Below are 14,349 nucleotides of genomic sequence, written 5' to 3'. Positions count from 1 at the left end.
ATGCTTCATAGAAGTTGCATAATGTATGAAGTTTACTTAAAATTCATATTTTATACACACACACACACACACACACACACACACACACACACAGGTCTATCTAATTTCCACAGTGACTCAAAACCACAAAATGCATCATGGAAACCATTCATGTCAGTTCTGAGGAAGAGGCACAACCTCTAATTCTCACTCTATTATCCAGGTTTTTACACATCAGTCAACAAAACAAATTTTATTTTTACTTTTCTTAAGTGCTGAATTTACAGAGTACTTTCTCTTAAGTAAAAGTCATACAAGAAGAGGTTATACCACAAAAATTAATGAATGAATGTTAAAGATCATTAATTGTTCACGTCTAGAATGGGGTGGGCTAATGTAACCAATGCATGTTACATATTATCAACTTTCAGAAATACAGTAAAAAATACTTAAGCATAAATTTATACTAAACATAAAAATCTAATCTTTAATGTTTCAAAGAGCACTGCAACTTCTTGACACCTTTATTAACAGTATGTGTTAGAACAGATGAAGAAATGAGGCTTAGGCAGGTTAATTGAATTGTCTGAAATGGTGCATCTCAAGTATCCTGACTTCCATGCCCTTTTTACCACGCATTCTCTGTTGATACAAGATGGTATAACGTTTTTATTGTATATGATACAAAGAAAGGCAGGCATCTATTGTTTTTTAGTATTCTATTATTAAATTAATAACTAAAACTTGAAGGTTATTACTGTTCATGAATATTTTTACACCTTTGTTATAAATGAAACCTTTGGAGAAATGATTCCCTAAAAGGTTTTCTAATACATTTTTAAATACCTTTTTCTTTCTACTTAATTATATCTCTAAAATGTTCCTCATATTAACTAACAGAAAGCAATGAATTTTAAAGAGATCTTTTTCAATAGCCTAATGAGGTAAAGTATGTGATGAGTACCATAATAAAAAGTATGGAAATTATATTTCAAGTGTTCATAATAACAATTAAAATTTATATTTAGAATATATCCAAAATGGCACAAGACAAATTATATCAAGGCACAAAGTAGTGGTCATTTTATAGTATTTTATATCTTTATATTTTATCCATCCTTTTGGAATAAAAAGAGAAAGGATATCAGATCTTTCTACTAAATGTTGGCTGGTTGCAGAACAATCAGAATTTAAAACACATAAAAAAGTGAACCAGGGTAACAAGGGTAACAGTGTGAAACAAATTCAGGTATAATAACACATACTAGTTTTCTCACTGGACTCTTGCAAGAATCAAATTAGATAATGCTCTGTAGAGATTATAGAGAACCATTCCTGTGTATCCAGTGGCAAAGTGTCAAAACTGACAGATCTGCAAAGTAACCTACCAAAGTATTAAAATCTTGTGTGTGTGTGTGTGTGTATGTTGTAAATAAACTTAGAAAAGAAAATCAAACTCCTAAGACACTTTCGGCAAGTTATTTCTCGAGGCTTAATTTTCTCATTTGTAAAGAGGGGACTAAAAACAATGCTCTCTTTAAAGGCTTGTAACTTTCATATGAACCAATATTTAAGGAAAGCGTTATAACATTATGCCGTTTTTAATGTTTACTTCGAATTTGCAGCATCAATTTCCCTTTTATTTTAAGTCTTTTCTTTCCTAACATTTAAAAAAAAAAATGTCTGGAGCTCGTTCAGGTGGTGCTCTGAATCCCCTCTCCTCTCGCACCCAGAAACAATGGTCTCTTGCCTCTTCAGCAGGTCTAGACTTTTTCCCGGACTCCCTCCCGGCTAGCTGTGGCGCACTAGCCCCTTCAGGCTGTGTTCACGCCGCCAACCCCAGTCCTCTCCCTGGGATCTGACCGAAGCCTGAGCCTCAGCTCCCAGCCCCCGTGTGCCCCGGCGGGTGAGTAGACAAGCCTCTCGGGCTGGTGAGTGTGGGTCGGCACCGATCCTCTGTGCGGGTATCTCTCTGCTTTGCCCTCCACACCCCGGTTGCTGTGCTCTCGTTCGTGACTTGAAGCTTCCCCCTCCACCACCAGTCTCTACCAGTGAAGGGGCTTCCTAGTGTGTGGAAACCTTTCCTCCTTCACAGCTCCCTCCCACTGGTGCAGGTCCCGTCCCTATTCTTTTGCCTCTGTTTTTCCTTTTTCCTTTTGCCCTACCCAGGTACGTGGGGAGTTTCTTGCTTTTTGGGAAGTCTGAGGTCTTCTGCCAGCATTCAGTAGGTGTTCTGTAGGAGTTGTTCCACATGTAGATGTATTTCTGATGTATTTGTGGGGAGGAAGGTGATCTCCACGTCTTACTCCTCTACCATCTTGAAGGTCCTCTCTTTTCCTAACATTTGGCATTAAATTTATTCCCTTCCATTGCACCTTAATTAATAGCCAGTCAACATGCAGGCTACTACATATATGAATGTCTGCATTCTCAGCAGTTTCATAGTAAAAACAAAAGAGACAAATCCTTTTACCTACTTTCAATAATTTAAAAATTTGTTTTAAAACAATTTTTTTTTTTTTTTTTTTTTTTTTTGTGGTACGCGGGCCTCTCACTGTTGTGGCCTCTCCCGTTGCGGAGCACAGGCTCCGGATGAGCAGGCTCAGCAGCCATGGCTCACAGGCCCAGCCGCTCCGCGGCATATGGGATCCTCCCAGACCGGGGCACGAACCCGTATCCCCTGCATCGGCAGGCGGACTCTCAACCACTGCGCCACCAGGGAGGCCCTAAAACAATTTTTAGACTAAAATTATCTGTACCTTAACTTGGAATTAATTAGATAATCATCTGACACAACAAAAAACTGAAGTGTCAAGAGCATTTAATGATTCAAATAAAATTCATACTTTATATTGTTCACCAATGACTTGACCTTAGTATCATGTGACATCAAATTGATATTACTGAAAATGAAAAATTATAAAAACATTGATCTGATTGTTATACTTAAAAGGTGGAATGTTTTATATATGTTGATAAGAATTGATCAGAATATTTTCTTACTCTTTCTATGAAGAAACATTTTTCATTACTATTAGTTGACTATATTTTGAAAAAAAGGGGATCTAAAAGGAGACAAATTTAACAATCTTTTATTCTTCTTAATCCTTGTCTGGTGTCAGTTTTCTCTTTGTCATCAGAATGAAGGAGTTCGAGACAGAACTAAAAACATTTAGAACAAGACTAAACAGGGAAAATAGAAAGGTTGCCTTTCTTTTAGGTCCCACTTAGAAAATTCTTCCAGATTTATGTATTCATAAAGTTTTCAAGAAACATTTACTTGGTATGAACATTCCATGCAAAAGCCTTAACATTTCGAGTAAGATAATGTTTATCAACCAGAAGATTCTGCTATGATTTAATGAAATATGACACATTACACTCTGCAGGTTGCACACTACACAACTTTGGGGTGAGGGAGTGTGCAAGTAATATCACAGTCCACGTAAATATCATATCCCAGAGTTATTCACCGCAAAAAGTATGCAGCTGTGTATAACACCTAAATGTATTACCATAGGGGACGTTTTAGGCAAACATACGGTTTGAAATATCATGTTGTTATTATTCCTGATTAATAATAAAAGACTGTAAATAAAATCAACCTCTCAAATACAACCTGTTGCCATTGGTCAAGAAAAGCCATGATAGTAATAATCTAAAATGGAGTATAATCTGTTTCACTATGCTGTACACCTGAAACTGATATAATGTTGTAAATCAACCAAACTTCAATAAAAACAAAGAAAAAAAAAAGAAAAGCCATGATACTCTTCTAGATACTCTGTATGGAATAAGCGGATACCATGAATAACAGCATAGACATAACTAGGGAGTTATAGAGGAAATGGACCTGGGAAAAGTATTCAAGAAGAATCAGACTTGCCTTGAATCCCTGCATTGTCTAAAAGTGAAAGTTGGGGATGATCCTGACATTTGATCAGTGTCTTTGCACTCTTCTAAGTTCCCATTTTCATTCTACCTTCCAGTGAGAAATGTTTTATTTCTGAAAACTGTTCTATTTCGTGTTCCTAGCAATCCTATGGAGTGATGACTTCATTCTAGTAGCTGAATCATTACAATAGAAGCTCACTGCTTTCACTCATCATTTCATAATAAATTATGTAGATAAATAAAACAAGCACATGAAGATAAAGAGAAGTATAAAGACAATAGAGTAAGTGTGAATTCAGAATCACGGTATAAAAACTAATTTGAAGCAATGAAAAGAATAGATTATAGTAAGCAATTTAAAGGAGAAACACCAATACATTTTAAAGTAAGCATTTCAATGCATCACTACATTACATATGAATGTTTCACACACAATGTATATAAATGAAAGCATATATTTTCATAATATGTGATGATGTGTTAAAAATACAACAACATGAATATTTGAATAAAAATTCAACTGGCAAAACAAGTGTTTATATTTCTGGTAAGCAGATTAGATTCTGCTGTGAGACCTTTTTCTTATATGTATGTGTGTATGTATTTTAAGCACTTACATCTCCCTAATAGGAGCAAGACTGAGGAGAAGAAACAATATTTTTGTTGTTTATTTATACTTCACCTTACTTCAAAAAAAGATTTGTGGTTGTTTAAATTATGCTTCCAAAATAGCAAGAAAACATAAAGTAGCAGAATGTGAGAAAGGAGTAAGAAAAACAAAATGTGAACGTACTTGACCATTTAAATCTAAATGAAACGTTACAGAAAAGATGATAATTGGCTTTTTCTTCAATTCAATGGAAAACAGAAATAAAACAGACCTGTTTCACACTCTAGTATGAAGCATTTAGATTGGATTCAAGAAATAGCTTTCTGACAGTGAATTGAAATAGGTAACTATCTTATTTGAAGATATTTAGAAATAGAGTAGAATCTCATCTTTCTCTGATCCTTAAGAGTTAACCCTACCTAAGGGATGGTTTTATGACCTAGCAAGCCTCTCCCTTCTGGCCCTATAATTATCTAATTCTACAGAGAATATTGCCTCACCCATTCTTTAAAGAGCCAGTCTGGTAAAGAGAAGATAGCTGGAAAATGGAATAAAAAATGTGGCCTGTGTTTCAGTATCTGGCATACTGTTCTATTGGGAGTTACGATTGTAATTCTATTACATTCAGGATTATAAAATGGTACAGTTTAAAGCAGTTAAGATTAGTACAAGTACTTAGATTTAAATTTTCTCTTTACCATCAAAGACACAAATAAATTCAATAATTATATCAGTGGACTGAAATTAGAGTATGTAGAAACTATAATATATTATACTTAAATTTATAGAGGTTATTCCTCTATATTCTCTTTCTAATTTGTCTTTATTCACATTTTTATAACAGCTGATACAAGAGGTTAAGTTGCTAAACAATTATCTGAAACCAAATTCTCAGGGGAGAATATATTTTTTACCTGATTTGTTAGACACCCAAATAATTGCTTCTGAAGACACATAGCTTCTATTTCCTACCACAATAGTTAATGGGATCTGCCACAGGTAACTGCAAAATAAAAGAGAAACTTTAAGAATAAAAATGGTTACAACAAACAAACAACATTTCCTATGTACCTCCTATGTGATTTTTCTTATTCTCTTTAGGAGAATTTTTTAAATTCCCCAGTCATAAATGTAAGGAATAGGCCAAGAAGATGAATTCACTCTTTCAATGTCGCTAAGCAGACTTGGACTCTAAGAGTTTTAATTTCAACACAAAAGATGGACTACCAACAAAACAATTTATCTTGGAAAAAAAGATTTGAATTTTACATGAGGAATAAAAAGTAGCTAAAATCTATAAATCTGAGCTGCACCATATATTGAGTAAAGTCTTAAAATAACTCCTTTCAACTTGATTCTGCATTAGATTAATGCCCGTTCCAGTGGTTTCATGCATTTACATTTCAACATTCTCCTCATTTACTTAACTATTCTTAAAAAACACCTTTGTCAGATTGTATAGAAAGGATAATACAGCACAGATAAAGTTATTCAGCAAAGTAGGGACAAAAAGCAAAACTGATCAGATCCCCCTAAAATCCAGATCAATACAAAGAACACCATGGGACACAATGCTTTGTTTTCTGAAATGGAATTTCCAAATTGATGTGTGAAATCAAACACCAATGTGCAGGGATCAGTCATGAGTCTCAGCTATTAAAGAGAAGCGTTTTCTAGAACATGACTTTTTATAGGACAAAAATTTAGGCCTATACTTGTACGTGAAGTAGTATCAATTTAACCTCAAATGAGCAACGGGAGATAAATTGGATAGTCTTACAATAAAATCCAATGACTACATTTTGTTCCCCTAAAATATAGCCAGGTTATGTTAACCAATCATTGCACCATTAGCAACAGGGATAGTCAACAATATGCAGTATGAGAAAAATATTTCTGACCTGAAAACTATAAGAATACTCTATGAGCTCAGTAACTATGGGAATTAATGGAGAATTGAGAATTTTTCAGGGAACATGTCTGGGGCTATGTAGCTAAAAATAGAATGAATATGTCTTTTGATGGGAGAGGACATCTCCAAATCTATCATATGGAATTTGATTATTATTTTATCATTTCATGTCTCCCATTCACAATAATCAGAATTTAGTAATAGCAAAAATCCAAATGGAAGACTGGAAGAAATTCCTGGTGTTATACCAACTGCTATCTCCAACATAGAAAGTTAATATGTTTAAGATTCTAAATTTTAAAAGTATATGCTATACTTAATCAGACAAACATTTTTGAGTGTCAACTATGTGGAGGCATGCTGCTATACTGAATGGACTCCGGACAATTGATCAGGAAATAAACAACCTATTGTAGCGAAACAGGTATTCTTTGTAGGGTAGACATTGGTGAACGCCAACCCATGTACACTCTTTAACAAATATCCCCAAGCTCATAACATGATACCAAGAATATGCCACAAGTATTTAATAATGGATTTACTGTTAGGAAGATACAGAGAATTTATATAATAAATTTATATATAAATATGTATAGCTGTTCTCTAAAACTAATGAATCTTTTCGATTAACTGAAATTATTAGGTAAGAGACAACAATGCCTGACTCTGCATCTGATTCTCGAATTAAACTATGAACTCATTTTTGTGTACCTAATATCTTCCAAAAGCCTGGAAATGAAATGCTTCCATAAATTGCTATTGAAATGGATTGAATGAGACTGAAGTAAAATAAAAGGAACTATATCAGTCTATAATAAGACAGCGATTAACTTTATGAAATTGATTTTTTTAGTACAGATTGTCTATATTGAGTTGGGGCAACTAAATTTTGAAGGCAAATAAATATCAGTTAAAGGGCCAGAAATATATAAAATTGAAGATGTTTAAAACTCTTCAAGGATAAATGTGTCTTTTTTGTAACATGATCATAAAATGTTTATGAAATAGTACTTGCCCCTAATATAAACATACTTATAATTTTACATTTATTTAAACTGTATCCTTCTAAATAATGAAACTAGAAATTACAATAAAAATTGATATGTTTTGAGTTTTAGCAAAAGTCTCTAAAGTCAAGAAGGAGAGATTCATATCAATACCTCCATTGTTGCTTACAGACAATTCCACATACAAGAAACTTCCTAAATGGCAGATACTGTACTGTATAGCAATGTTCAGATGCAAAAAAAGAAGTTAACTTTAAGGTATTGCGATACAAACATTGGGGCATTTTGTAAAACTTTTAAAATACCCTCTATATTTTTCCTAAGAATGTTTTTTGGCCTCTATTCTATGTGTGTGTGTGTGTGTGTGTGTGTATGTATACACAAAATCTATACATTGTCACAAAGACAAAGTAAAAATTCACCAAGCACTATATGAAGTTTATATTATTTCTGAATTGCTATACTATCAATACTATACAAGTTATTTTCCTTAACTTTCCAAACAACACATATTTGATCTTTCTACAAATTTCACTTTTAAGATCAAAGAAAGCATGGCAATTATGTTGCTTTAAGATTACAACTTAAAAGGCTAGAAGACCCTAAACATTGTGGGTGAAAAGCTCTGTGTTGTGTGCTGTAAAAAAATCCAAAACTGCAGTGAGTTATGTTAAAAAAGAAACTAGAAAAAAGAACCTGCGAAATTAAATTGTGCCCCCGCCCCTTAAGTTTAACTTGAATTTTAGTCATCTCATTTTAAGAAGAAAAAAACAAAAACAATGCACTTCAAAAGACTCTCAAGATATTTTTTATTTAACAGTTCCTGGGACTACCTCTCTTCAACGTAGGTCACATTTTTATAATAAAGCAATGTTTATTCTAATGATTATGTTAAGGTAGAAAAGCGTAGGTGCTTATTTTAGCTGGAGTGAAAAAACTTTTTAAAAAATGGTACCAATATTAGTGAAGCATTAATGTAGATGCCATGAAAAATGGTTCCGAGGTTGCTATCATCGGATCCAAAACAAAAGGAGATAAATATAATTCTCTGTAGCACAGGACTCCAAGAAGCTCCATATGTATAGGAGACATTACTGAACATTAAAATGTATTAACTTTATAAAGAAAAAAAAGCTACACAAATTCACAATTTCCCAAATACCAAAATGCTAGCAAATATTTTACTCACTTTCACATATCAACTAACTTTATGCAATTATTATAGAAAGATCTTTCCTTTCTATGCTGTAATATAGTTACCACATATGAAAAATATGATTACTATATACATTAAAAATGTTCTAGGCATGTTGTAGTGACATTCCAGTGTCCTCTACAAAACTGAAGACAAAGAATTGATTATACTGTCACAGAAAATATCCACAATTCATGGGTTTCCTGGCGTAAATGGGCACCATGTTTTACTGCATTAACTATTTGCAGTATATGATAAAGATCTAAGAAGGTTACAGACAAAGTGCAGATAGAATTGGTATTGAAGATTTGACCACAATGTTATAGTGAATTAAATTATCAATAATATAAAACTGAATACTAAAATTTCAACTGCAAACTTTATTATTTCAAAATAGATATAAAATAAATTTTGAGACTGATGGAATGCCATGCATTATCTCACTCAATATTTTCTATGCCAAGTTCTCAGCGTTCAAAATCATTCATATGATTTTATAACTCCAGCAAAAACAAAGCTCTGTAACAGCTTTGTATAGGTATATATACCTATACAGACTGGGAGAAAGCCTTCTTTTAAAGAGTCAGACTTGCGGCCGATACATCTGGCTCATATTATAGGTTGACAGAGTATTTTTGTTCAAAATTTGTTCTGTCATCTGCATGTCCTTTATGTTTTTCTGCATCAGTGATGCTTGTGTAAGAATGATCATTCTCAAAGGCAAGGCCTGAATCTCTCTAACTTTGCCACAGTCAAGTAGTTTTTATGTAATTCCTGACAAGGCCAGGGTTGATGCCTAAGCAGGTTTCACCTGGGGCCAGACCGTGGTTGACCAGAAGCAGTGTTTGGCAGCTGTGAGGAATCCAGGCTGGGTGAAGGGTTGACAGAGTCAGATCCTGACAGTGTGGCAGGATAATACCCTGTATTCCACAGGTGCAAACAGTTAGATTACAAGGGCAGTCTGCTGAAGGACAGTGTATATAATGAGCAGGAGATTTAAGACAATACTTTCTTAGGTGGGTTCCCAATTTAGTCACCAGAAAACATTCATGAATTTCTCAGTCACTTCTACCTGGACCCTGTCTTGGAGCTACCCTACTTAGGTATGATTTTCATTCCTCTTAGAGATAACAAAGAAAGCTTAATGCATGCTTCACATATCCTAGATACTGATGGATGATAAAATCAGATTCCTAATATACCAAATGGGAGACAGCATGACCAGTCTAATCCCAACGCCTCATTTTATTTACTAATTTTGACCTCCATCCCTCCCTGTCCCGCTCCCAACCTCTTATCCGGATAGCTTAGAAAAAAATACAATGAAATGATTTAAATTCTATCTTTCCTTGGCTCAGCTTTAATAAAGCACAAAAGAGTGGGAAAACATGAACTAGGAAAGAATCACTACATGCTGAATTTTCAGGAATTAAATAAGAATTTCAAATGAAAGTTAAAGTAACAACAAGTCAAGTTCTATGTATGTTGTGTTAATGGTTTTTAAACACTAAAAGTGAGGGAAGAGAATGTATTTTGATCCTAAGTGGCATTGATACTTAGACCATTTTAAATGGATCTAATTTGAGTTCCTCTGGCTCAGACACTACTTAGTCTGGTTGTGGGTTTTTGTTTGTTTAACTAGCCTTTCTGGATTGTTAGTTTCTGTTCTTGTCTATTCTACAAATCTTGGTTTTCTCAGTACCATTTAATCCACTTCAAAGTATTTTAACTTTCTTAAATTTAATTCAAAAAACATTTACAGGGAAAAGTAAAAAAAAAGCACACATTATTGTTTTAAATGACCATCATAATTTAAATCCTGTCTTCTTAAAATAACTTTAGCATGCTGCCACCTTGATAGTTAAAATATCTGGAAATGGGAGTAAAAGAGGGTTCAAAATGAAAATACCATCTGTAAATAAAGAAATGAAAACTATATTTTGAGTACTTTTCATAATTCTGTTATCAATTATTTTTAAAACGTTAAAATGCAAAGTGAAGCATAAAAAACAAAAGCAATTTTTCCACATAAACAACAGAGTTGTACCTGTTATTTTGAGGTTCATGTGCTTTAGTTTTAGCACTGATGTCATAAATAAAATGTTGCTGGGTAATTATTATTCTATTTTCTGCTGTTGTATTTCCCAAGATGGTGATAACAGGATAACCCATCTGGAGTGTCCACTGATCCATTACTTCTTGTATATTTACATACTTTCCATTCCTTTTTAAAGCCTTTATAACCAAAATTGTATAAATTAATTTTATAAACATAAACTATAAACATAATTAACATTAAACCATTTTCATGTTTACTTTTATGATTTACTTAAGTATGAAAACATTTAAAATCGGTGAAACTAATATAATGTGTTAGTAAAATTAATCTTCTTGCCTTAGCTTAAGCTTCATGCATATATATATATACATAGAAATAAAAACTTTATTAACATTAAAGTTTTTACCTAATGGAAGATGAAATATATTTTATTGTTAAAGCAAGTACTTACTTGCAGCATCTTTAAGCATCCCCAGTATGTCTAGTATTAAACTTAAATACTCGTTATTCACTTATAGAGAGAAAGTTCTTTACCATCCATATTTCACTCAAACATGAATATCTGACACCCTATTAAAATTATATTTCAGAAGTATTATCATGTTTGAAAGTAGGCAAGATATCTTTAACTACCATTGTAGCTGAATTAATTTTAAATCTCATTATCCTTATAATATAATACATGAAAGCAATATCAAGAAAAGGGAAATATAAAAAGTAAAAACAAACCATCAGTGTCAATAAAAGTTATGAATGTTTTATAAACTCAATTCAAATATTCAAGAAGAGGCTTTGGCTTTCAAGCTTCCTATACTTTACCTCCGATAGTGTATTCCAGAGATCATTTCTGGCTGCATTGCCATACTTATGAATAGTTAAGTAATCCTACAAAGAATATAAAATTGTAATTACAATTCAAAGGCTAAGCAATTTCCAGTAAACACATTTATTTCTCAATTCGGTTAACCATTTCCATTTGTTGGAACTGCCTTAACACAAAGATAAAGACGTGCAAAAAAGGTGAAGAATCTCATTTTAAAATATTCCAAAGAGATTGAACTATAGCATATTTCTTAATTAAATCATCAAACAATACTAATCTCTTAAAATTTATTTTCATAGCCATAATCACTTCTTATGGATTTCCAGGGTCAAAGATCTTCCTCTAATTTAGCAAGTCAAACTCAGGCAATTTTGAAGAAACTACCTCTGCAATGAAATATTTAGGGGAAACTTTCTCATCAGGCTTTCATGTTGAAGTGTTGAAAAAAATATCTTGTTTTATGGAAAAAGGAAAAAAACAACCTGACTGATATATTCTGATGTGAAGAGGGATTGTTTTGCCAAAAAGGTGATGACTATCTCCACAACTTGTCCAGTTCCCTGTCTCTCTGCAAAGGACAGGCTGCCTAATACAAAAATGATATATACATATTTCCATGAGTTTGAAACACATATTAATATTTAATAAGAAAAGGTCAATCCTAAGTTTATTTAATATTTTTGAGCTTAGGACTTCACATTTCTCATTTTCAGTCATTAGTAGTTTAACATACACACTTTCTGATTCATGTCTGTTCCCTTCTAAGAAGCATGGTTTATGTCACTGTGAATGTGTTATTTAGTTATGGCTACTTGGCATTTTTTTTTTCTGATTTCAAAGTGGAAAAATCAATAGAAAACAGTGTTTTATATTATGAAACAGTGTCCCCTCCTTCATCTGAATTTCCATTATCTCTACAACACCTAGGTAGTAGACAGAATCTTAATTTACATCATAGTACTAAACTGAAAAAATTTTGCTGACTCCTTTCAGTACTTTATGTAGAGTGGAATACTTTGGGGATAATTAAAGTTGGGGAAGCAAATTTTCTGAAATACAAATTGTAGCACCTGTGACAGATTCAGCTTTCTTGGTAACTCACAGCACAGCAAATGGCAACTCCCACTTAATCAGACTCCTAGAGATGCAGTACTCAACACTAACTTAGCAACCACAAATTCATCGTCATCATCAGGTGTTAGAAATAACTTTACTGAAAAAACACAAGCCTGAATGACCAATCTGAATCCTAACTTTGGCTTTGAACATGCCACATGAGGCATTTCCAATTAGAACTCAAGGACCAGGATTTAAATCAGCTATTTCAGATTTAGTTGTCAGAATTATTTTTTATGCTTGTTTAGCACTTAAGTGAATAAATTTGGGGAAAATAGGAATTATGAAACATAAATTTAAATTTTATTTTAAATAAATAATAATAATGCTATAATAATAAAGTTTTAACATTAGAACTATTTATTATTGGATTCTGTTTATGTATAGTGCTGCTAGGATAATCCAAAAGAGGGAACAAAGGAATACTACATAGACCTTGAAAGGTCCAATACATAACTACATGTTTCTCTTCACAGACAGATCACAAAAATCCAACAGTTCATGATATGAGTTGACCTTGGCCCAATACTGATCATCAACTTGAGCTCTCGGTTCTCTCCCCAATTCAGAATAAAGTTCAAATTTACATTTCAAGCAGGCTGAAATGGCAAAAACTCAAATGTTTTCTTTAGTTATTTTAACCTTCCTCTTGCACAAATATAGTCATATTTTGAATTGAGGAAATTTTGCTTTGTCTTTGTAGAATTACAAAACCACTTAAGAGAATAGTGAGTGTGGTTTTTTGATGATCAATCATTTATTTACTTGTCCATCCCACAAAATGTATGGTGCATTTTGCATGTGCCAGGCAGCTTACCAGGTGCTGGGGCAACAGTGGTGGAGAAAATTTTACTGAGAATAACTAGAAATACTGAGATGCGATTTGTGTAGGAAGGTTTCTGTGACTGAAACTGGGGAAGTCTTGGTACAATAACCACTTGATAAGATGAATCAAATATTTGGTATGAGATTGAATAAGAAGATTTTAAGTTCTGGTCAAACCTACAAGTCAATGAATATGGACATGGCTGGAGTTATGAACCTGAAATGAAAATTTATATTTATGTGTATGAAAGTCAATCAGCTGTAGATATGACATAATATAAAGTAGAAGAATGATTTAATATTAACACTGTAAAGAGAATTGTGGGTTCTCTATACAGAGTATTTCAGAAACAGTAGAGTTGTTGAAAAGAGTAAAACCAAGACGACCACTAGAATATTCTTAAGGAACATAAACAACAATATAAACTGATTAAAAGTTAAAAGCAGGGACTTCCCTGGTGGCGCTGTGGTTAACAATCACCTGCCAATGCAGGGGACACGGGTTCAAGCCCTGGTCTGGGAAGATCCCACATGCCGCGGAGCAACTAAGCCAGTGCGCCACAACTACTGAGCCTGCATGCCACAGCTACTAAAGCCTGCGCACCTAGAGCCTATGCTCCGCAACAAGAAAAGCCACCGCAATAAGCCCACGCACCACAACAAAGAGTAGTCACTGCTCACCGCAACTAGAGAAAGCCCGCGCACAGCAAAGAAGACCCAGTGCAGCCAAATAAATAAATAAATAAATAAATATTTAAAAAAGTTAAAAGCATGTTAAGCAAAAGTATATTCTGATACATAAAGTGCAGGAATGGGAGTCTGACTGTCTTTGTTCAAATCCATATTCCAACACTCCCTAGTTGTATGATCTCTGGCAAATCACTTAAAGTCTTTGTGCCTGTCTTCACATCTAGAAAATAAGGATAATA

At 33.5% G+C, this 14,349-nt stretch overlaps 1 protein-coding gene across 1 annotated transcript in view; it reads right to left on the bottom strand.

The window, feature by feature from the left end:
- Nucleotides 1-14,349, bottom strand: part of TRHDE (thyrotropin releasing hormone degrading enzyme) — a gene marked incomplete at both ends in the record, with an annotated part of 409,908 nt that overhangs the window by 77,627 nt on the left and 317,932 nt on the right. The window contains 3 exons of the mRNA XM_079715341.1: nt 5,398-5,486; nt 10,645-10,832; nt 11,476-11,541. Coding sequence (XP_079571467.1) covers nt 5,398-5,486; nt 10,645-10,832; nt 11,476-11,541 — 343 coding nt within the window. The remainder of the gene's footprint in view (nt 1-5,397; nt 5,487-10,644; nt 10,833-11,475; nt 11,542-14,349) is intronic.

This window comes from Hyperoodon ampullatus (assembly GCF_949752795.1).
Source record: "Hyperoodon ampullatus genome assembly, chromosome: 11".
NCBI lineage: Eukaryota > Metazoa > Chordata > Mammalia > Artiodactyla > Ziphiidae > Hyperoodon > Hyperoodon ampullatus.
The sequence above is the reverse complement of the archived record's forward strand: the minus strand, read 5'-3'. Positions and strand labels throughout refer to the sequence as shown.